Source organism: Podarcis gaigeae (assembly GCF_964106915.1).
Source record: "Podarcis gaigeae genome assembly, chromosome: 6".
NCBI lineage: Eukaryota > Metazoa > Chordata > Lepidosauria > Squamata > Lacertidae > Podarcis > Podarcis gaigeae.
Genome location: NC_139682.1, coordinates 1,911,375 through 1,933,502, shown reverse-complemented (window position 1 = coordinate 1,933,502; position 22,128 = coordinate 1,911,375). Strand labels below are relative to the sequence as shown.

The following is a 22,128-nucleotide window of genomic DNA, read 5'->3' as shown; positions in this document are numbered from 1 at the left end:
GTGAGTTCCACAGTTTCATTCTGCCCTGTGCGAAGAACAACTTTCATTTCTCTCTTCTGAAACTTCCAAGATTCAGCTTCATGGATGTCTATGAGTTCTAGAGTTGGGAGAGAAGGAAAATTCTCTGTCCGCTTTCTCAATTCCAGATATAATTTCATAAGCTTCAGTCATGTTGCCTCTTACTCACTGTTCCTCAAGAGGATTGAGACCTACCCCTCCTACTGCACGCACTACTCTAAAAGAGAATGTAATGAAAATGATATATCGCTGGTATTTAATACCTGTCAAACTAGCAAAAATGTATAGGATGAGTAGTAAAATCTGTTGGAAATGCAAAGAAAAGGATGGTGATTTTTACCACATGTGGTGGACATGTGATAAAATGGAAAAAATTTGGGAACTGATCTATAATGAATTTTAAAAGTTGCTTAAATATACTTTCCCAAAAAAGCCTGAAGCTTTTTTGCTAGGTTTGATAGGGGAGGATATTAAGAAGGTGGACCAAAGATTATTCATGTATGCTACAACTGCTGTCAGAATCCTGATAGCCCAAAATGGAAAACACAGGAATTACCAACTTTGAAGGAGTGGCAGACGAAAATACTAAAATGTGCGTAATTAGCAAAACTGACCCACAGGATCCATAATCGGGAGGAAACAAAGTATCAAAAAGAATGGAGTAAATTCATGGACTATATAAGTGAGGACTGCAGAAATTTGAAAACATTAGCAGGACTGAAATAAATCTTCTGACACAGTCTAGAGATTACTAAGGATTAGAGATTGGAATAAGAAAACCTGCGGAAGGGAAGGAGGAATGTCAATTGCTCTACGGAGCGTAAAGAAAGATAGATGTAAAAAAGATATGAAATATTTGTGTATTTTGTTTGTGTTTGCGTATTTGAAATGAAAAGCTAATAAAAAGCATTTAAAGAGACCTACCCCTCCCTGTGAATGCCACAAAAGAGCCCCAGTTTTCAGGTGGGGGCAGCAGTGGTGGCATCTTGCCCCCCAGGGAGAACATGTGGCTGATCAGCCGGCCAGAGGGTCTCTTCCTCCAGCTGCGCCACAGTTGACTTGGTCCCCGAAAAGCCCCCTCATTCATGCTCAAGTTCAACAAGTGCAGCCTTTAATTTTCCCTGGAAATGCGTTTGCATTTCTCCCCCTCCTTCCTCTGCCACAACTTTTGTTTGGCCACGGCCAGACATACACCCAGCCTGGGGTGTGTGTGTTGTGTGTGTGCGCGCGCTCTCCGGATGACTATATAAGTGGACAGACGCCAGGCAGGGGAGCTAAGCTAGGAGCTCCTTTTGCAGAAGCAGGAGCAGGCAGAGACCGGAGGCGAGACCAAGGAAGGGCATTGCGGGGCTCCTGTGACAGGCAGCATGGCAGAAGGTAAAAAGAGAAAAGGGAAAGGAAACCCAGAAAGGAATAGAACAGCTCTGTAGGGACTCTTCTCTCTGGCTTAAGGCAGAGATCCTGTCTTCTTTCCATGGTCTTTCTGCAAACGCTTTTGCCTAATTGTAATACGATCATTGCAAAAGGATATGGACAATATTTGCGTGTGTGCATGCATACTAACTCCAGAACGAGCATGTTCCAAGTCGACTCACCGACTCTATTAATGGCAACCTTGTCAAAACAAACTGCACTACTTTTACTCCTTGAACCTAAACTGTCCACACAGTTGTTGAAAGATGTTCTGCTTGTTATATTTTTTTTAAACAAAGAAGACATTCTCAATTGGGAAAAGCTGAGGTAAACAAGCTAAAGCAGTTGTGTTTGGCATATGTGAGTTTGTGGGCAGGCAGCAATTAATTTATCCGTATAATACTGAAATGATTTTTAATAATTTTTGCTTTTAAGTAAGGGGAAAAAAATACCAAAAAAGGGAAACTTTGGAAGAAAAAGTTCGAATGTTTGAATAGGGTTTGCCGGCAGTTGTTAGAAAATGAAATATATATATTTATTTCAGAGTGCTTCTTGCACATCCAGAATTTATAACAGTTACAGCCCAATGGAATATTTTTCTGCACAAACCCCACTGTAATTAAATCCCTGTCTTTAAACTGAATATTTTCTGCAGCTATTCCCTGCATTGGCCAAGGTGACAAATCCGCTTGCTTGCTTTCTGCCCATGATTTTTGCTTTCGGAAACTCATCTTCAGATTCAGAACGGACGTCCTGCAGGTCTACGCAAATAATTGCTTTAGCGCGAAAAATTGTAGAGAATTCCTTCTGCAGGTCTTGGCTTCCTTTCATCTTCCTCATCACTCTTCTCTGAAGTTTAATTCTCGATTCCTCCATGTCCTTGTTATTAAAAGGGAAAACCTTGATGGCCCTCTCAGGAGAGAATGGGTGCATGAGATCCACAGCTTAAGAACAGGGCCTCTTGGCTTTGCTCTTTACACAGTCCACTTTCATCTTCATCCAAGGTCTCCTAAGCAATGCTCATTCCGAATCAGCTTTGCAAAAGTACATTTTCCTAGCACTTAGCTCAGCTCTTCTTCAGGCAGATGAAAACGGCCCTTGCAAAACCTGAGCTGCCGGCTTATACGACGCAGCCTCTTGCAAGCCCCCAGCTGCTTTGCAAACTTAATAAGCTGGTCTAAACCCTTGCGGGGGAGATTAGCAAGACCACCTCTCCTCTCCCACTGGAATGGGCACGAAGGCTATTTCTGAAGCCCTGGGTTCAAATCTCAGCTCAGCTGTGAAATTCACCGGTGTGGTCAGTCACCAAACCATCTCTTGCCTTCACATACCTCACAGGGTTAAGTCCTCGTGAAAAGTGACAATTCTTGAGCTGGACTGTTCCGTTTTCTCCCTTGGGAGGCTTCCTCCCATCCTTCTACTTTATTACAAGGACAAAGAAGAAGCCATCGACCTGGGAAGGGCTGCAAACTCTCTTTCACCAGAGGTTTATAAGCAGAGGTTGGAGGGACACCCGTCAGGGATTCTTCTGCTGAAATTCCAGAATTCCAGCATTGCAGGGGGGTTGGACTAGATGACCCTTGGGTACCTTCCAGTGATTCTATGGGGGGATTGTCTGTATGCTTTTAGACCTCTTCTTTTCCAGTGATGCTTTACCAAGAAGTCCACTGGTCCTTGCAAGTTGGTGCAACCTCTTTCCTCGGGAATATTGACGTGGGTGTCGTGCATGTGGCATAACACTGTTTGCTTTCTTGCTGTGTGCCCTCAGTGTGCCTGGATGGGCAGGGAGAGAGAAACGGAAAGAGAGCCCTAGGGTTGTGGCACAGGTGCAACTTGTGTCCTATACAAATTCAGAAGTTGGGAAAAGACCTAAAATGGCTTAGGTCAGGCTATCTGAAAGACCCTATTCCCTCCAATGAGCCTCCCCAGACAGATAGATAGATAGATAGATAATTATTTTAATTCTGTTAGGGTTAAATTTCTTTCTAATGACTATCTTTGGTATGTTTTTAGCTTTTTTAAATTGACATGTGTCATTTTAATTTATGTAAGCTGCCAGTTTGGGAAAGGGAAGGGATAATAATAAGAATAAGAATAAGAATAGCAGTAGCAGATCATTAAGGCATTTTGTTCCACTTTGGAAAGAGCTCCAAAATCTGGGCGTGGGGGGATTCAGACAGAAACATAGACCATAGGAAGATTCCTTATTCTGAGTCCGACCTTTGGTCCATCTGTCTACTGTACAGCACACTCTGGTGACTTCTAAGCTGGGTTATTGCAATTCACTCCACGTTGGTCCAAAATGCAGCACTCCGACTTCCAGCCAAGGTTCCATTTAGATCTCACACAACCCCTGTTTTAAAAGAGCTGCGCCAGTTGCCCTTTCATTTCCGGGCGCAATTCAAGGTGCTTACGTTGGTGCTTAAAGCCCTGAATTACTCAGGCCCCAAACACCTGAAGGACCTTCCCCACAGACCCTCTTGAATGCTGTGATGGGCAGAGAGTCCCTCCACTCTACCCTCTTGGTAGTCCCTCCACTTTCAGAGGCCCAGGGGGAAAGGGCCTTCTCTGTGGTGGCCCCCAAGCTGCAGAGCTCTCTCCCCATGGATGTGTGCCTAGCACCTTCACTGTGCACCCTGCAGAGGTTGCTGATGATGATCTTCTCACGTTGGCTTTTTACACCTGAGGTGTGTGGTTTTAGGACCCACCTCATTTTAATAATAATAATAATAATAATAATAATAATAATAATAATAATAATTTATACCTCGCCCATCTAGCCAAGTCTCCCCAGCCACTCTGGGCAGCTTCCAATAGAATATCAAAACAGAATAAAACATCAAACATTAAAAGCTTCCCTAAACAGGGCTGCCTTCAGATGTCTTCTAAAAGTCTGATAGTTGTTTATCTCCTTGACATCTGATGGGAGGGCGTTCCACAGGGTGGGCGCCACCACCAAGAAGGCCCTCTGCCTGCTTCCTTGTAACCTCACTTCTCCCAGTGAGGGAACTGCCAGAAGGCCCTCGGAGATGGACTTCAGTGTCCAGGCTGGACAATGGGGGTGGAGATGCTCCTTCAGGTCTACTGGGTCGAGGCCGTTTTATAGCTGCAAGTTGTTTAAAATTGTTTTTAATGCAGTAGCCCACTCTTAGACTTTGGGGTGAAGGGTGGGAAATGAAAAAATCAAAGCTCAATATTATCTACCCCGACTGGTAAGGGGATTCCGGCAGGAGTTACTCGCAGCCCTATTTGAAGATGCTGACCCAGGGACTTTTTGCATGCAAAGCCCGTGAGCTGAGCCCTTCCCTAAATGAGGATTGTTTCAGAAGCATCCGTGCTCTCAGAAGGGCTGGTTCCTCTCCTCTTTCCCTGCGTGTAATAGCTGCGTGTAGATTTACAACTGCCAGTCGCTGCACATTCACTAGACCCCAAAGAGTGCTGACTGAACGTGGGCTGCCCAATTGCACAAGGACAACAGCGGGTGTCAACTTCTCTGCTGCTGGCGGATCCAGGTTGGCGCCTTTCCGAAAAACATACCACCGGTTGCCTCATTTTGCTGGATGTGAGAGTCTGTGTTAGAAGTTCAAGAGAGCGTGGCTGACTTGCAAGGAAGGAAACAGGGACTAAAGAGACCCACAACTAGGAGGAAGATTCTCAACAGCAGCTTTAATAATAATAAACATAATAATAATCAAAATAAACATAACATGAGCCCTGCTGGATGAAGCCAATGGCCCGCCTAGTCCAGCATCCTATTCTCCCAGTGGCCAACCAGCTTCCGTCAATGTGCTGCCCTGTACTTCCATAGCTAATCTTTGGAACCCCCTTTCTGCAGGAGGCAGCTATGGCCACCAACTGGGGTAGCTTTAAAAGAGGGTGAGACAAATTCATGGAGGAGGAGAGAGCTATCGAATCTATAACCCACAATGGCTGTGATCTGCCTTCACGGCTGGAGGCCGTGATGTTACTGAGTACCAGTTTCTGGAAGCCACAAAGGGTAGGAAGGTAATAATTTATTATTTATGGCCCACACATCTGGCTGGGCCTCCCCAGCCACTCTGGGCGGCTTCCAACAGAACACTAAAATACAATAACCTATTAAACATTAAAAGCTTCCCTAAAGAGGGCTGCCTTCAGATGTCTTCTAAAAGTCTGGTAGTTGTTGTTCTCGTTGGCATCTGAAGGGAGGGTGTTCCACAGGGCGGGTGCCACCACTGAGAAGGCCCTCTGCCTGGTTCCCTGTAACCACACTTCTCGCAGGGAGGGAACTGCCAGAAGGCCATTGGCGCTGGATCTCAGTGTCCAGGCAGAACAATGGGGGTGGAGACGCTCCTTCAGGTATTCTGGGCCGAGGCCGTTTAGGGCTTTCAAGGTCAGCACCAATACTTTGAATTGTGCTTGGAAACGTACTGGGAGCCAGTGTAGGTCTTTCAAGACCGGTCATAGAGCCGTAGAGATGGATGGTACCCCAAGGTCATTCATATCCAACCCTGGGCAACACCGGAATCACAGCTAAAGAATCGCTCTGTTCGAAAACCTCTACCCCCTTCCAAGTTAAGTTTGTCCTCCTGCTTAATGGCTCTTACAATCAGAAGGTTCTTTCCAATGTTTAGTCTGAATCTCCTTTCTTGTCATTTGAATGCTTTGGTTCGGATTCTCCCCTGTAGAGCCAGTGGCGTAGCACATACACAAACATGCCAGTGCCCGGGGCAGAGCCTTTTTTAGGAGACCAGCCGAAGTTGTTGAACTTTTTTGAGGGGCGAACAGTGGCTCCACCACCCTGCAGCTTACCTGCAGCCCCCCCCTGATGCCCATCAGCCCTCCGGGGTACTCAGTGTGCACCACCACCCCTCCCTTCCTCCACTACTGTGTAGAGCAGCAAACTTGCTCCATTTTTTCATATAAGAGACCTTGACGTACTTCAAGATATTTTTAGATAATATCTAAGCTTTGTAGGGACGCGGGTGGCACTGTGGGTTAAACCACAGAGCCTAGGGCTTGCTGATCAGAAGGTCGGCGGTGGGTGAGCTCCCGTTGCTCGGTCCCTGCTCCTGCCAACCTAGCAGTTCAAAAGCACGTCAAAGTGCAAGTAGATAAATAGGTACCGCTCCAGCGGGAAGGTAAACGGCGTTTCCGTGCGCTGCTCTGGTTCGCCAGAAGCGGCTTAGTCATGCTGGCCACATGACCCGGAAGCTGTACGCCGGCTCCCTCGGCCAGTAAAGCGAGATGAGCGCCACAACCCCAGAGTCGGTCATGACAGGACCTAATGGTCAGGGGTCCCTTTACCTTTAAGCTTTGTAGGTCACTTAGAGACTTTTGTAGTAGCGAGCAACTAATAAATTGAAGAAGTAATAAATAATAATGTTTTGGATGACAAGTTGCTCAAGAGACAGACAAGAAGGGGTCAAGGGGGGGTCACTTGTGTGGATCTTCACCCTGTATTGTGGCCCATAAACAGTTGGCTTACTTTCTTCCCCATTGAGTTGAGGATTAGGGTACCCTCTCCGAAAGGACCCACCTTACTGCTGTAATTTGAAGTTGTTTCAAACTGTTTTTCATATTGTGTTCTAATTTTTTGCAACCCGCCAAGTGTGACTTGAATCCATCCAATCTTGGCATTTCTTCCTTGTTAGCTTTGCTGGTGGTGACATGCGATGACTTTGCCTCCCCTTCCTAGAATGGGCTGTTCTGCCCTGACTAATGGAGAGCATTGTGTCCTGTGACACTTTTCTTCAAGGTCAAGGGAAGAGGAAAGGTGGAAATGGAGAGGCAGACACTGTTCCCAAAACAAGTAATTTGGGGAAATACTTCTCCCTTCCAGCCAGGGCTGGTTCCTTCTTCCATTCCCACCATCGCCAGATGGAAAGTGCGATGGTGCCATCACAGGTTAAGCACCAGAGACGGGGCTTTCACACTGAACACAGATGAGCTTTTGCTGATTTCCTGTTCATTCCAGTGGAAAGTCCTGCAAGGATTATGCCTGTAAGGTGGAAAAATGAGTGCATTATAGAATAGCTACATTAGAGGTACCTGGCAGGTGATTGTAAAGTTCAGAAAGTTTTGAGAACATTCCCTTGTATGCTTTCCCGTGGTTTCACCATGATCCCACAACCTGGGCAACTCCTGTTTTGACCAAAAGGAAAAGACTGTCCTCAGCTACAAAGCATTTAATTAGCATGCATTTAGACTGGCAGGCGATTTCAGGACACGGATAAGAAAACACTTTTTCTTGCAACAAACCTTTGACTCAATGCAATGCATTCACAGTACTAGCGTTGCTTTTTTAAAAGTATCTTTTTTAAAATTGTCTATTGATAAACAAAATAAACCAAACATAAAGAGCTTTAAGAAATCCTGTTACAGCTGGCTGAAAGCAGCCTAAAATTGGACAGTATAATTGAACTCGTTCCAAAACGTTACCAAAAATACCCGTCGCTCCATAAACCTGCTAGGCTGGTTTATATGTATTCTTTTGTAGTAAGTTAGCTTGATGCTAGTAACTAGGGACTAGATTTTCTCAACCCACTTAGATATTGGAGGAGATAAGAGTTTTAGCTATCCTAAGTACTGGTGTTGCCTCTAAAGCCTGAAAGAGTTTGGGAATGGGGGTCCCTCTGTTCTAGGAGCATCTAAATAAATAAATTTTTATTTATACCCCGCCCTTCCCATTTAAAACCCGGGCTCAGGGTGGCTAACGCAAATATAAAACATTGATGAAAATGCAACTTAAAAACAGCATAAAATACAACATAAATGCAGTATCAATGCCAATAAAATCCAAAAATTCAGGGTCATTTTTTTTCGGGGGGGGGGGGGGGGACACAGTCAGTAAACATCAAATGATCACCAGGGCTAACTGGCCAAGTTGGTCCTACTAGGGCCAGCAAGCAGACCAGGAAAGAGTTTAAATGTGGGGTCCCAGAAGGTTTCTTCATAAAAAAGGGAAGGGAAAAGGGAATAGAGGATCGGGCTAATTCAAATTGAAGGCCAGGCGGAATAGCTCTGTCTTACAGGCCCTGCGGAAGGAGATCAAGTCCTGCAGGGCCCTGGTCTCGTGGGACAGAGCATCCTACCAGGTCGGAGCCATCACTGAGAAGGCCCTGGTGGAGGATAGTCTGGCTTCTTTAGGGCCTGGGACCTTTAAGCTATTATTATTCATGGACCTTAGGGTCCTCTGTGGGGCAGACCAGGAGAGGCGGTCTGCTGCCAATGCCCATTTTCCATTTGTGTTCCCACCCTGAAGTGACGTAGGTGGCATTTGGGAAGGGGCTCTTGATCAGTTCTGGCCCCCTGGCATTTGAGATGGCAAGAAGGGCAGAAACTGGGCCTCACATTTGTTCACAGAATTGATGAATGGAAACCAAACCTTATCAGACAATTTAGGTTCCAGGCAAATAGCTGCTTACTTGTTCAGGCTGCAACTCTTTTAGATTTGCTGGCTTATCTTTTCACGGTGGTTCTGCGTATTTGCATTTTTGTTCACCTTGGCATCTGAGCTGGGAAGCTGGAATCAATTCTGGACAAGAGCAGTATCTAAAGAAGAGATCTGCACTGGTTGAAAAATTGCTGCTGGGCCAAGTTCAAGATGTTGCTATTAGTCTATAAAGCCCTTAACAACTTGGATTACCTATGGGATCCCCCACATGCATCCATGAGACCACTTCAATTGGTGGTTCCACATTTATAAGAATTTGATCTTTCAGTGCAGCAGCACCAAGACTTTGGAACTCCTTGCCTCTTGATATCAAGCAGGCACCTTCAGTGTATTCCTTTTGGTGCTTGCTAAGAACATTCTTAGGGATGCGGGTGGCGCTGTGGGTTAAACCACAGAGCCTAGGACTTGCCAATCAGAAGGTCGGCGGTTCGAATCCCCGCGACGGGGTGAGCTCCTGTTGCTCGGTCCCTGCTCCTGCCAACCTAGCAGTTCAAAAGCACGTCAAAGTGCAAGTAGATAAATAGACACCACTCCGGTGTGAAGGTAAACGCCGTTTCCGTGCGCTGCTCTGGTTCGCCAGAAGCGGCTTAGTCATGCTGGCCACATGACCCGGAAGCTGTACGCCGGCTCCCTTGGCCAGTAAAGCGAGATGAGCGCCGCAACCCCAGAGTCGTCCACGACTGGACCTAATGGTCAGGCGTCCCTTTACCTTTACCTTTAAGAACATTCTTGTTTAGACAAGCCTGCTTAGAAAATTGGTGTGAATTTTGACCTCTTTTAGTATTTTAGCTTTTTATGTTCTAAAATATGGTTACATTTATTTTATTTTATTTTATTGTTTTACCTTTTCATAAACCACTTTGATGGCTTTTAAAAAATACAGTCAAGCAGTGTATAATTTTTATGAAATATCTATATATATAAATAATAACATTCACTGCCCCAAGGTTTGGTGAAAGCTTCCAGTTTGAAATGAAGTTGTGGCAAATTCATGGAGGAGGGTGGACGCGAGGGAAGGATCTGTCAAGAGCTGTCAGTCAAGGTGGCTTTCTGGGACAGACTAAGGGCTGATCCAGTCTCCCTTCTGCAACCTGCTTTCCAAACACAGGCCAGTGCTTTAAAGCTCCATGTCCAAACAGGGGGATTTTTTTGGTCGATTGCAGTTTGCCCCAGTTCAGCAGTAAAATGTGAGTTTTCCCCTGGAAACTGCTAGGACCAAAAAAAACACACAAATCCACTCAGAAACAAAGCTTTAAACTCCCAGACCTGTACCTAGAAACAGGGCACACAAGGAGGTTTGGATGAGGCCAAAGTTGGAAGCCACATCCTGGGGAACAAAGGCAAGAATGGCTATTTCCTTTATTTATTTATTTATTTATTTATTTATTTATTTATTTATTTATTTGTATTATTACATTTTATTTATACCCCGCCCTCCCCAGCCAAGACCAGGCTCAGGGCGGCTAACACCGGTATAAAAACAATTGATTGAAATACAACTTAAAAACAAGATTAAAACACAACATTAAAATGCAGCCTCGTTTCAGTAGGAACTCAAATCAAAAACTTTTGGGGGGATGAAAACGTCAAGTCTTCACCAAGGCCAGACTGTCCTCTGTACCCCGGGACATCTGATGGGCCAGTGTGTGAAACAACACATGAGTCTATGTGGACCTTTGGTCTCATCCAAAGATGCGCTTTTTATTTTTTTACTTAAGCTCTTATTATTTTAATACTAATGATGATGATGCAGAATTGGGAATACAACATTGCAAAACACCCCAGCTGCCAGACAACTGCGCGTCTAGGAGGTTGAAACTCCTGGAAAAATACGATCCAGCAAGTGAGAGCCGTTAAACTTCGCTTTGTTCATTTCCCCGAAGGAAGGTGAAGAGGGGATGGGGGTCTGTTTCATGTTGGAAAGGAAGCAACAATAGCAAGGGGGTGATTAACACTCGGAACCAGCTGCCAGCAGGAGGGGGGAGGGCTGTTTCCAAAGAGGCCCCCATCCTCCCACTGTTGCTGCTCACAGGCTTGAACTTAGAATCAGAGGAACATCCCTGCCCAGAAATATAAGTTATTTCCACCGCTGCGTGGAAAGTACCTAAGGATTAGGCCACACAAACACACACACCTCTCCCTGCAGTTTCTCCACTGAAAGTTCCTCCAAAGGCTGCTTTTGGTTTTTTTTAATAAAGGAAAGGTGGGAGAGATACAGACATGGTCAAGTGGTTTGGTTTAAACCTCACCCACACCTCTACCTGACCTGTATTTTGATAACAACATGGGAAGAGCCTGTTGGATCAGATTCCTGCATTTCAGGGGGTGGGCTGGATGACCCTCAGGGTCCCTTCCAACCACAGTTCTATGATTTTATGATAGTTCAATCTTGCCTCAAGTAGTTCCATAGATGCTGATTCCACCACCTACCTCAGCAGCCCAGCCCTATTCCATAAGCTGGTTTGATTCTAATGTGTTGTTGTTTAGTCATGTCCGCCTCTTTGTGACCCCCTGGACCAGAGCACGGCAGGCCCTCCTGTCTTCCACTGCCTCCTGCAGTTTGGTCAAACTCATGCTGGTAGCTTCAAGAAGACTGCCCCACCATCTCATCCTCTGTTGTCCCCTTCTCCTTGTGCCCTCCATCTTTCCCAACATCAGGGTCTTTTCCAGGGAGTCTTCTCTTCTCATGAGGTGGCCAAAGTCTTGGAGCCTCAGCTTCAGGATCTGTCCTTCCAGTGAGTACTCAGGGCTGATTTCCTTCAGAATGGATCGGTTTGATCTTCCTGCAGTCCATGGGACTCTCAAGAGTCTCCTCCAGCACCAGAATTCAAAAGCATCCATTCTTCGGCTATCAGCTTTCTTTATGATCCAGCTCTCACTTCCATACATCACTTCTGGGAAAACCAGAGCTTTAACTACACTTGTTGGCAAGGTGATGTCTTTTCTCCCAAGAAGATTCTAATGCACAACCCTATAATTAAGAGCCCGCTTCTGTATTCACCGGAACTGTTAAGAAGAGGCTGCTGGATGACACCAATGGCCCATCTCATCCAGCCTCCTTTTCTCACAGTGACCAACCAGATGTGTCTTCTGGGAAACCTGCAAGCAGGATTCAAGCACCAGAGCAACTCTCCCCTCCTGAGATTCAGAAGCATCACTGTCTCTGACTGTGGAGACTGCGCAGAGCAAATAATAATAATAATAATAATAATAATAATAATAATAATAATAATAATTTATACCCCGCCCTCCCCGGCCAGAGCCGGGCTCAGGGCGGCTAACACCAATAAAATCACAGTAAAAACACAATGCGGGGGGGACACAAATTTAAAATACAGGTTAAAATGCAGTCTCATTTTAAAAGTAGCACATAGAAGACCATAAGGGGAGGGAAACAGAAGGGTCAGACTGAGTCCAGACCAAAGGCCTGGTGGAACAGCTCTGTCTTGCAGGCCCTGTGGAAAGATGTCAAGTCCCACAGGGCCCTGGTCTCTTGTGACAGAGTATTCCACCAAGTCGGGGCCAGTGCTGAAAAGGCCCTGGCCCTAGTTGAGACCAATCTAACCACCTTGCGACTTGGGACCTCCAAGGTGTTGTCATTTGTGGACCTTAAGGTCCTCTGCGGGGGATACCGGGAGAGGTGGTCCCGTAGGTACGAGGGTCCTAGGCTGCGTAGGGCTTTAAAGGTCAAAACCAGCACCATTGTGGCTTATAGCCCTCTCCTCTTCCCTGAATTTGTCCAATCCTCTTCCAAAGCTATCGAAGTTGGCGGCCACCCCGGCCTGCTGTGGCAGTGAGTTCCGCAGCTCCACTATGCGCCGCCTGAAGAAGCACTTTCCTTCTTCTTTGTTCTTGCAGATCTCCAGCTAGAAACATGGGACCTGGAATGCGAGCGCAACAATCGGGAGCACCGGACCTCCGAAAACGGCAACGAGCGTCTGATCGTGCGCAGGGGGCAGCCGTTCACCATCACCTTGCACTTTTCCGGGAGGGAGTACCAGGAAGGTGTGGACCAGCTCACGTTCCACGTTGAGACAGGTGAGTGCTCCTTGATGCCCCTAACCCATCCTCCTCCATCGTGCTGACTTCTGGACTTGGCTGTACCACAACTCCCTGGGAGTCTGGGCTGATGCAAGTTCGAGTCCTCCAGTGTCTGGAGGGCACTGCTCAAAATCAGTGGCAAGCAAGTAGACAGGTAGTGTTGCATAGTGGTTAGGGTGCTGGACTGGGACCTGGGAGAGGCCAGGGTTCAAATCTCTCCCCTCAGCCATGAAGCTCTTCCTGGGTGACGTGGGCCCAGTCGCTGCCTCTCAGCCTAGCCTACCTCCCAGGCAATAAATTAATAAAATAAATAAACCTGGTTGGACTTTAGAGACCCAGTGGTGGTACTGTAGTTAAAGAGTTGGTCTGGGACCAGGGTTCAAATCCCCTCTCTCTCAGCTTGACCTACCTCATAGGGTTGTTGTGGGGATTAAACGAGGGTGGGGGAGCCATGTTTTCCGCTTTGAGCCCCGTGGGGGAAATGATGGGGTACAAATGCAATAAATAAATATGGATTAAGGCAGTGCTGCTCTTAAGGTTCAGCCCGCTAAACTGTGCATAGGACTGAGCTGGACATTTTACAGGAATGTGAGAATCCGTTCTCGACATGTGGACGCCACAGGTCTGGATCTTGACCTCACCACACGCATCCTGGTCCTCAGCCCTCTCTGGTGTAAGCAAGCACTGCATTGCTGACTCATGCCTGGGAACTGGGTCTGAATGTTTTCCCCAGTCTCAAGGCTGCTTTTTAATGTGACTCTGGCGAAATGTCACCGGGGTGAAGTAGCTTTGAATGCTGCGGCCAAATGGGTGGAAGGGCTTGATGTAAACTGAAAAAACAGCCTCAAACTCATAATAATAAAGCTTGCAGTGGTGTCCAAACTTTTTTCAAAGAGGGCCAGATTTGATGAAGTGAAGGGCCGTGAGGGCCAACCAAAGAGCCAACCAAAGTTGTTCAGCTTTTTTTAGGGTTGAAATTGTTGAGTTGTTGTTTTTCAGGATTGAACCTACCAGGTTAAACCTACCAGTAGGCCGGAACAGATTTTGGACATGCCTTAAGGCTTAAGGGTTTTTAGCCCTTTAAAAACCTCAGTTTAAAAACCTCCAGTGAAGAAGACTACACTGCTTTCTGAGGCAGTTGAGTTAGCATCTGCCTCTGCTCAGAGTGGCAACCAGTCAGATGGGAGGGGTACAAATAAAATTACTATTATGATTGTTACTAAGTAATTGTGCAAGGCCACTTTTGCTCCATTCCAATCCTGCCAACCCTTTTTCTTACTTTAATCAAAAAGCAGCCAACAACTTGGTTCCTCCTTTTTTTCCTTTCTTCCTGATTATTTTTGCCAAATTTCCCTTATTGTAATTCTGTGGACAATGCAGCCAGGAAAGGAAAACATGGCAGAGGATGGGTGACCCCAAGCTCCGTCCCTGGCCAGGGTCCTCTCTCTCGCTTTGTTGTTGGGCTTAGGAAACACTGGCGGAAAAAAGGGAGTCATCCTCCTGGAACTTTGCAGCAGCAGCAGCAGCAGCAGCAGCAGCAGCAGCAGCAGCCGGGCCCTGGAAACCCATTTCATTTTGGCCAGTGGCTACAGAGGTGTTGCAAAAGCAAACAAGGGGGGACTTTTGCGGGAGAAGCAGAAATGGAAAGAGAGAGTAAATGATCCAGTTTGTGCAGTGAGAATGGAGGGAAGCTGTGCGGGGAGCAGCTGGAGGAAGAGGCACCTTTAAGATGATGGTCTGGACTTGCACTGGTTGGGAAGCTAGGATTTGAAGGAGCTGAGTATGTTTAGCCTGGAAAAGAGGAGACTGAGAGATGACACGAGAGCCATCTTCAAACATCTGATGGGCTGCCATTTTCTCCTGCTCTGGAGGGGAGGACATGAATCAATTATCCAGGTTTGTTGTTGTTGAGTCGTTTAGTCGTGTCCGACTCTTCGTGACCCCCTGGACCAGAGCACGCCAGGCACTCCTGTCTTCCACTGCCTCCTGCAGTTTGGTCAGACTCATGCTGGCAGCTTCGAGAACACTGTCCCACCATCTCGTCCTCTGTCGTCCCCTTCTCCTTGTGCCCTCCATCTTTCCCAACATCGGGGTCTTTTCCAGGGACTCTTCTCTTCTCCTGAGGTGGCCAAAGTCTTGGAGCCTCAGCTTCAGGATCTGTCCTTCCAGTGAGCACTCAGGGCTGATTTCCTTCAGAATGGAGAGGTGTGATCTTCTTGCAGTCCATGGGACTCTCAAGAGTCTCCTCCAGCACCAGAATTCAAAAGCATCAATTCTTCGGTGATCAGCCTTCTTGATGGTCCAGCTCTCACTTCCATACATCACTTCTGGGAAGACCATACCTGGGACCAATTATCTAACCAAATATTAGGAAGAACTTTCTAGTGGTGTGAGCCATTTGACAGTGGAACAGACTCCCTTGGAAAGTGGTGGACTCTCCTTCCTTGGAGGTTTTTAAGCAGAGGTTGGGTGGCCATACGCCAGGGATTCATTGGCTGAGATTCCTGCATTGCAGGCTGGTTGGGCTAGATGACCCTGGAGGACCCTTCCAGCTCCCTAGTTCTGTGATTCTAAGAGCCTGTATTTCTCTTAACCTCATACCTTCCAGCTATGCCTGTTCTTTTCCCGTGTGAGGGCTCTGTTACTGTTTCCTGGAGTTTGTTGAAGCAGAAGAGTCCTGCCAAATAATTAGCATGTGCAATCCAGCCCTCAGCATTCCTCTCTGAACATAATGCTTTTAGACGGGGAGATGGCAATCTGACAGTGCAAAGACATCTTGTCCTGGGAGTTAAGAACATAGAAAGATCCTGAAGAATCAGAGCAATAACACGTCTAGTCCAGCATCCTTTTTTCACAGCGGCTGACCAGATGGTCGGTGGGAAACTTGCAAGCAGGATTTGAGCACAAGAACAACACTCTCCCCTCCTGAGGTTTCCAGCATAGCTAGTAGCCATCAATAGCCCTCTCCTTCGGGGATTTGGCCAGTTCTCTTTTAAGGCCATCTAAACTGGTGGCCATTCCAACCTCCTGTGGCATGGAGTTCCATAGTTTAACTATGAACTGTGTGAATAATGACTTTTTTAAATCTGCCCTGAATCTTCCAGTGTTCAGCTTCATTGTATGTCCTTGGGTTTTAGTGTTAGGAAAGAGGGGAAGGCCTCTCCTCCGCCTCTTCCTCCTCTTGCATCAAAACATACCAGATCCCGACAGAGCCGTGGGGTTCATGAAATACCCTGCAATAATGTCCAAGAACAAAACAAATAGAAAAGCTGGACGCGTGTCGTCCTCACCCTTGCAGCAACTCTGCAGCAAAAGAGAATTTGCTTTGGGGATTAACAGTTTAGGTGATTCCTTGCAGGGATTAATTGATACAGGGGTCCTTCCAGACAGATGTTGAATGTGCAACTGATGCTCCTCATAAACACAAGCACCTTTGCAGCATCTCCATGAAATCATGAGCATCAAATGGCAACCAGTATACCTCCCCCCCCCCCCATGGATTAGGTAAAGGTAAAGGGACCCAATGACCATTAGGTTCAGTCGTGGCCGACTCTGGGGTTGCGGCGCTCATCTCGCTCTATGGGCCGAGGGAGCCGGCGTACAGCTTCCGGGTCATGTGGCCAGTATGACTAAGCCGCTTCTGGCGAACCAGAGCAACACACGGAAACGCCGTTTTTACCTTCCCGCCGGAGCGGTACCTATTTATCTACTTGCACTTTGACGTGCTTTCGAACTGCTAGGTTGGCAGGAGCAGGGACCGAGCAACGGAGATCACCCCGTCACGGGGATTCGAACCGGCGACCTTCTGATTGGCAAGTCCTAGGCTCTGTGGTTTAACCCACAGTGCCACCCGTGTCCCTTCTCCCCCAATGGATTACCTGCTTGCAAATTAAGTGATTCCTGCATTGCTGGGGTTCGTTCAGATGGCGCTTGGGTGTCCCTCCAAACGCTACAATTCTATGATTTTATAAATGCTCCTAATAAATGCCTCTCCATTCGTTCTCCCAGGGCAAAGACTCCACATGCCCTTTTGAGGCTGGGATGGGAGAAGGAGGCGAGGGGATGGAGGCTCCCCGAGGTCTCCGACCCCATTTTATCTCGCAGCCTCAGGCAGCCGGTGGTGAGTTGAAGAGCTCAAGGGCAGGAAACAAAAGGAGGAAGCTTTCCCCTGGCTTGGCCTTTCCCACAGTTCTCTGTGTGGCTTGCAAGGAAGGAGGACTCCCACTTCATCCTTCCCTTTTCCAGAAAAAACAAAGAAAGCAAAGCACCCAGAGCAGAGCTCGGGTCTCAGCTTCTTCAGCCCCTTCTCCAGGGCTTAATTCACACACAGTGCCAAGAGGTCACTGCCTGGTTTTGCTTAAGAGGTTAAGAACATCCGACGAGCCCTGCAGGATCCGGCCAAAGGACCATAATAAAGAAATAATAAATAAAATTTTATTTAAATCCCGCCCTCCTCAGCTGAAGCTGGGCTCAGAGCGGCTAACAACATTAAAGCAACACAGCATTCTAAAATCAATTCATTTTAAAATCAATTCAAAATCTAATTCATGGCAACCATTGGGCTAGAGTTCTATGAGGATTGCCAGGCAAAACAACAGCTCTGTCTTGCAGGCCCTGAGGAAAGATGTCAAGTCCCGCAGGGCCCTAGTCTCTTGTGACAGAGCGTTCCACCAGATTGGAGCCGTGGCCGAGAAAGCCCTGGCTCTGGTTGAGGCCAGCCTAACCACCTTGTGACTTGGGACCTCCGAAATGTTGTCATTTGTGGACCTTAAGGTCTTCCGCGGAGCATACCAGGAGAGGTGGTCCTGTAGGTACGAGGGTCCTAGGCCGCATAGGGCCTTTAAAGGTCAAAACCAGCACCTTAAACCTGACCCTGTACTCCACCGGGAGCCAGTGCAGCTGGTATAGCACCGGGTGAATGTGATCCTGCGGCAAGGACCCCATAAGGAGTTTCGCCACGGCATTCTGCACCCGCTGGAGTTTCTGGGTCTGTCTCAAGGGCATCTTCCATATGAGAGCCCTTAAGATCATTGAAGATGGCTATCATATCTCCAGGCTAAACATACCCAATTCCCTCAACCGTTCCCCATAAGGCTTCGTTTCCAGACGCTTGATCATCTTCAGATATTTGAAGATGGCTCCCCTCTCACCTGACAGCCTTCTGTCCTGAAAGACGAGGGCACCAGAGAAGACCCGACCCCAGGATAAGGGACTTTTGTGAGAAAGATGAGGCTCCAACCCACGCCCTGATGTTCAGGGGCGCCGACTTATAAAAAATATTGGGGGGGCCCATACCGACTTATAAAAAATATTGGGGGGGCCCAAGACCTCCAAACCGCTGCTGCTGGGGGAACGAAAGGGGCGAGCCCCGGGCTGCCCCAACCTTAAGTGAACCTGTGAGGGCCCGCCCTTTGCGGCAGCCGATTGGCTGCCGCCGTGGGCGATGAATATTAATGAGCTAGGGGGAATCCCCGCTTCTAGGGGCTGACGCCAGCCCCGCGAGATTGTTGATGGGTCGAGAGCCCGCAACCCCACCCCCTCTCTAGATTGGGAGTGGCTTTGTTTTAACTCATTACTGAATGTATTTTAAAAGGTAACTATCGTCAAACAAGGAAAATAAAAAATACCAACATAATTTTGTGATTTTACAAAGCATAATATAACTAATAATTTTCTTAAATTATTGGGGGGGCAGAGCCCCCCCAAACGAATTTTTGAGGGGGCTCGGGCCCCCTCAGGCCCCATGGAGTCGGCGCCTATGCTGATGTTTCGACCCACCCTTCCCAGAGCAAAGTGTACCAGTCTGGATTTATCCACCCAGGTGGTGAAAGGCCCTTTGTCTCCCCCCCAGGTTCCAGGAAGTCTGGGCAGTGAGAAGCTGACAGGAGGGCCTCCTCCACCTCGCTGTGCAAAGAGAAGGTCTTGTTGATGAGCCACCGGGGGTGGGATGGTCCGGTCTGTTGTGAGGCCGCAGGGTTGCGCATAAACAGATCCTGTGGATGTTTCCGATGGAGAAGGGCCTTGCGTTCCCCCACCCTGTAATTCTTTGCATTTGTCCGAGGGAGGAAGAACACAGTGAGCTTGTTTGAGAAGAAGGCGGAGGAGAAACAGCTACTCCTGTTCCCCGGGGGGCTGAGTAATGGCTCCGGCGACTCAAGGAAGCCGTAGCCTAGCCTTGTTCTCACGCTTGAGTGTCCCAGCAGGATCACACACACACACACACCCCACTGCCCTGCTCCAAGGAGGGAGGGCAAGCAGGCTGCGCACACCAATGTGAGCTCATGTGTATTTTCGTACACAGACTCCAACTCCGTCCACAACTAGGGTGGGGGTGAGGAGCAGCGCAGGAGACCAGGACTTCGCTGGAGGCTTTTCAGCAGAGGCTGGACATCCATCTGTTGGGGATTCTTGAACTGGGAGTCCTGCAATGCAAGGGGGTTGGACTAGATGACCCTCAGGGTCCCTCCCAACCCCCTTGCCGTTCTATGATCCACTGACCTCATAAGGTGGTGGACTCTCCTTCCTGGGAGGTGTTTAAGCAGAGGTTGGGTGGCCGGCTGTCAGGGATTCCCTGGCTGCCATTCCTGCTTTGCGGTGGGTGGGTCTAGAGGACCTTTGGGTGCCCCTTCCAATTCTGCCATTCTATGATCTTTCATATGAAGCTACAATGTCCCTCAGCTCCCAGGACGCCCGGAGCTAGAGGGGACATTTTAACCAGGGGGCAGCTGTCCAAAGTCCGTTTGGGGAGCCCAGCAGTCGATTTAATCTGGCCCCATAGTAGTATATGTCCTGGGGTCAAATCCTTTAAAAAGCTCAACAACAAAGGGGTCAAATCCTTTAAAAAGCCCAACAACTTAGGGGTAAAATTCTAAAAAAAAAAGCTCAACAACTTCAGCAGCTTTCGTCGGCCTCATGCATGTTCACATCATCACATCTGGCCCTCTTTGACCCAAACCTGGCCTTCTGGCCCAACCTTCGCCAACCTGGTGCCCTCAAGATCTTTTGGACAAGGGCTCATGCTGGCTGGAGCTGATGGGAGCTGTAGCACCTGAGTGGCACCTGAGCAAAGGGGTGTCAGGAGGTAGGAACAGAAGACCTGGGGCTCATCAGGAAATGCCAGGGCCACCCCTACAAGTGCCTCTGCTCCAAGGCCCTTCTGTGGCACAAACTGCCCAAAATTCCTGCATTGCAGGGGGTCGGACTAGATGTCCCTTGAGGGTCCCTCCCTTCAACCCTGCAGTTCTCAGATTCTGAGTTTAGCAGACAGTCAGGAGCGGAAGTCTGTGACCAGCCCTGGCACTCTGTGAAAGCTGTGAATCACCGTGGGCAGACGGGCGGGGAGGGCGGGCGGGCGTGAAGCATGAGTCTGCAGTTCACCAATTGCCAAACCCTCCGTCTCGGGTGGAGCCTCGGAAGAGGGCAGGGCCTCTTTTTGCAAGGCTCCCTGTCGCTTGTGGGCTGCGCCTGGACAGAAGCAAAAGGGAGCTCTGTCTTCGGGGCATCTTGCCTTCTGACCACTGGCCAGTGGAAGTTTACAGCCATCCCTCAAAACAACCTGGCTATTTAAGGGCAGCCAGTTGAGGCTTTCCAGTACATAGTCCAGAAGGTCTGGGTCACCCCCAAAGGCTTGTCTCAACCACAGCACAATCATGGCACGCAGAATGCTGCAGCACGGTTGCTGACAGGGGAGGGGTATAGAGGGTGGAGTATTATTATTATTATTATTATTATTATTATTATTATTATTATTATTAGCCCCCATCAGCATATAACGCCTGTGCTCAGAGATCTGCATCAGTTGCTGATTTTGCTTCCAAGTCAAGTTCAAGAAGTTAACTGTTCGCATATAAATTGTGGGAACTAAGATTTCAGTTCTGAAAAACGAATTAGCTGAATGTCACATTTCCTGTGATAATTTCTGAAAGTTAATAAAGGTTTATTTAGCAATTGTATTTAATTTCAGAGTTTATGTGAAAGCTAGAGACAGGGCAGTTTAACCCTTTTGTTTGGTTCCCTTTCCCCTCACAAAAAATACAAAAGACACTCTTTTAGAGATTAGATAATTACTTTTCCTCACGGTGTCCTTGCACTTGTTAGATTAAATGCATATGCATAGGGCAGGCAGGTCTTTCTTAGGTTAGTAATGCACTGCAGAGATTTATCACTAAAACTCCAACAGACTCTCACTAACTCGGAGTCAGGCAGCAGCAAAACAGAACAAACCGACTGATCAGCTGCTCTAGCAACACAAAAAAGGCTATAATTAACTGCCATAACTGTGCCAACTTATGCAACCGCCTTGGGCACAAGGTATAGGATTGTCACAAGGTTCTTTCTTAAAACGTTGCAGCCCTTGTAAGTATCAACCTTTGACTTTGGAAGCTCCTATCCCATATAAATCGACCATAACATCCTTCTGGACCGTCTAGAGGGGCTGGGAGCTGGGGGCACTGTCATACAGTGGTTCCGCTCCTTCCTCCTGGGCCGTGTCCAGAAAGTGGGGGTGGGGGGTGAGTGTTCAGACCCCTGGGCTCTCACTTGTGGGGTGCCTCAGGGTTCTGTCCTCTCCCCCATGCTTTTCAACATCTACATGCAGCCGCTGGGAGAGATCATCAGGGGGTTTGGGCTGGGTGTTCATCAGTATGCAGATGACACCCAGCTCTACCTCTCCTTTAAATCAGAACCAGTGAAGGCGGTGAAGGTCCTGTGTGAGTGCCTGAAGGCGGTTGGAGGTTGGATGGCGGCTAACAGATTGAGGTTGAATCCTGACAAGACAGAAGTACTGTTTTTAGGGGACAGGAGGCAGGCAGGTGTGGAGGATTCCCTGGTCCTGAATGGGGTAACTGTGCCCCTGAAGGACCAGGTGCGCAGCCTGGGAGTCATTTTGGACTCACAGCTGTCCATGGAGGCGCAGGTTAACTCTGTGTCCAGGGCAGCTGTCTACCAGCTCCACCTGGTACGCAGGCTAAGACCCTCCCTCCCCGCGGACTGTCTCGCCAGAGTGGTGCATGCTCTGGTTATCTCACGCTTGGACTACTGCAACGCGCTCTACGTGGGGCTATCTTTGAAGGTGACCCGGAAACTGCAATTAATCCAGAATGCGGCAGCTAGACTGGTGACTGGGAGTGGCCGCCGGGACCACATAACACCGGTTCTGAGAGATCTGCACTGGCTCCCAGTACGTTTCCGAGCACGATTCAAAGTGTTGGTGCTGACCTTTA

At 48.0% G+C, this 22,128-nt stretch overlaps 1 protein-coding gene across 1 annotated transcript in view; it reads left to right on the top strand.

The window, feature by feature from the left end:
- The first annotated feature begins 1,235 nt into the window (after window positions 1–1,235).
- Window positions 1,236–22,128, top strand: part of TGM2 (transglutaminase 2) — a 53,660-nt gene continuing 32,767 nt past the window's right edge. Inside the window, exons 1-2 of the mRNA XM_083744311.1 lie at window positions 1,236–1,395; window positions 12,725–12,904. Coding sequence (XP_083600437.1) covers window positions 1,386–1,395; window positions 12,725–12,904 — 190 coding nt within the window. The 5' untranslated portion in view covers window positions 1,236–1,385. The remainder of the gene's footprint in view (window positions 1,396–12,724; window positions 12,905–22,128) is intronic.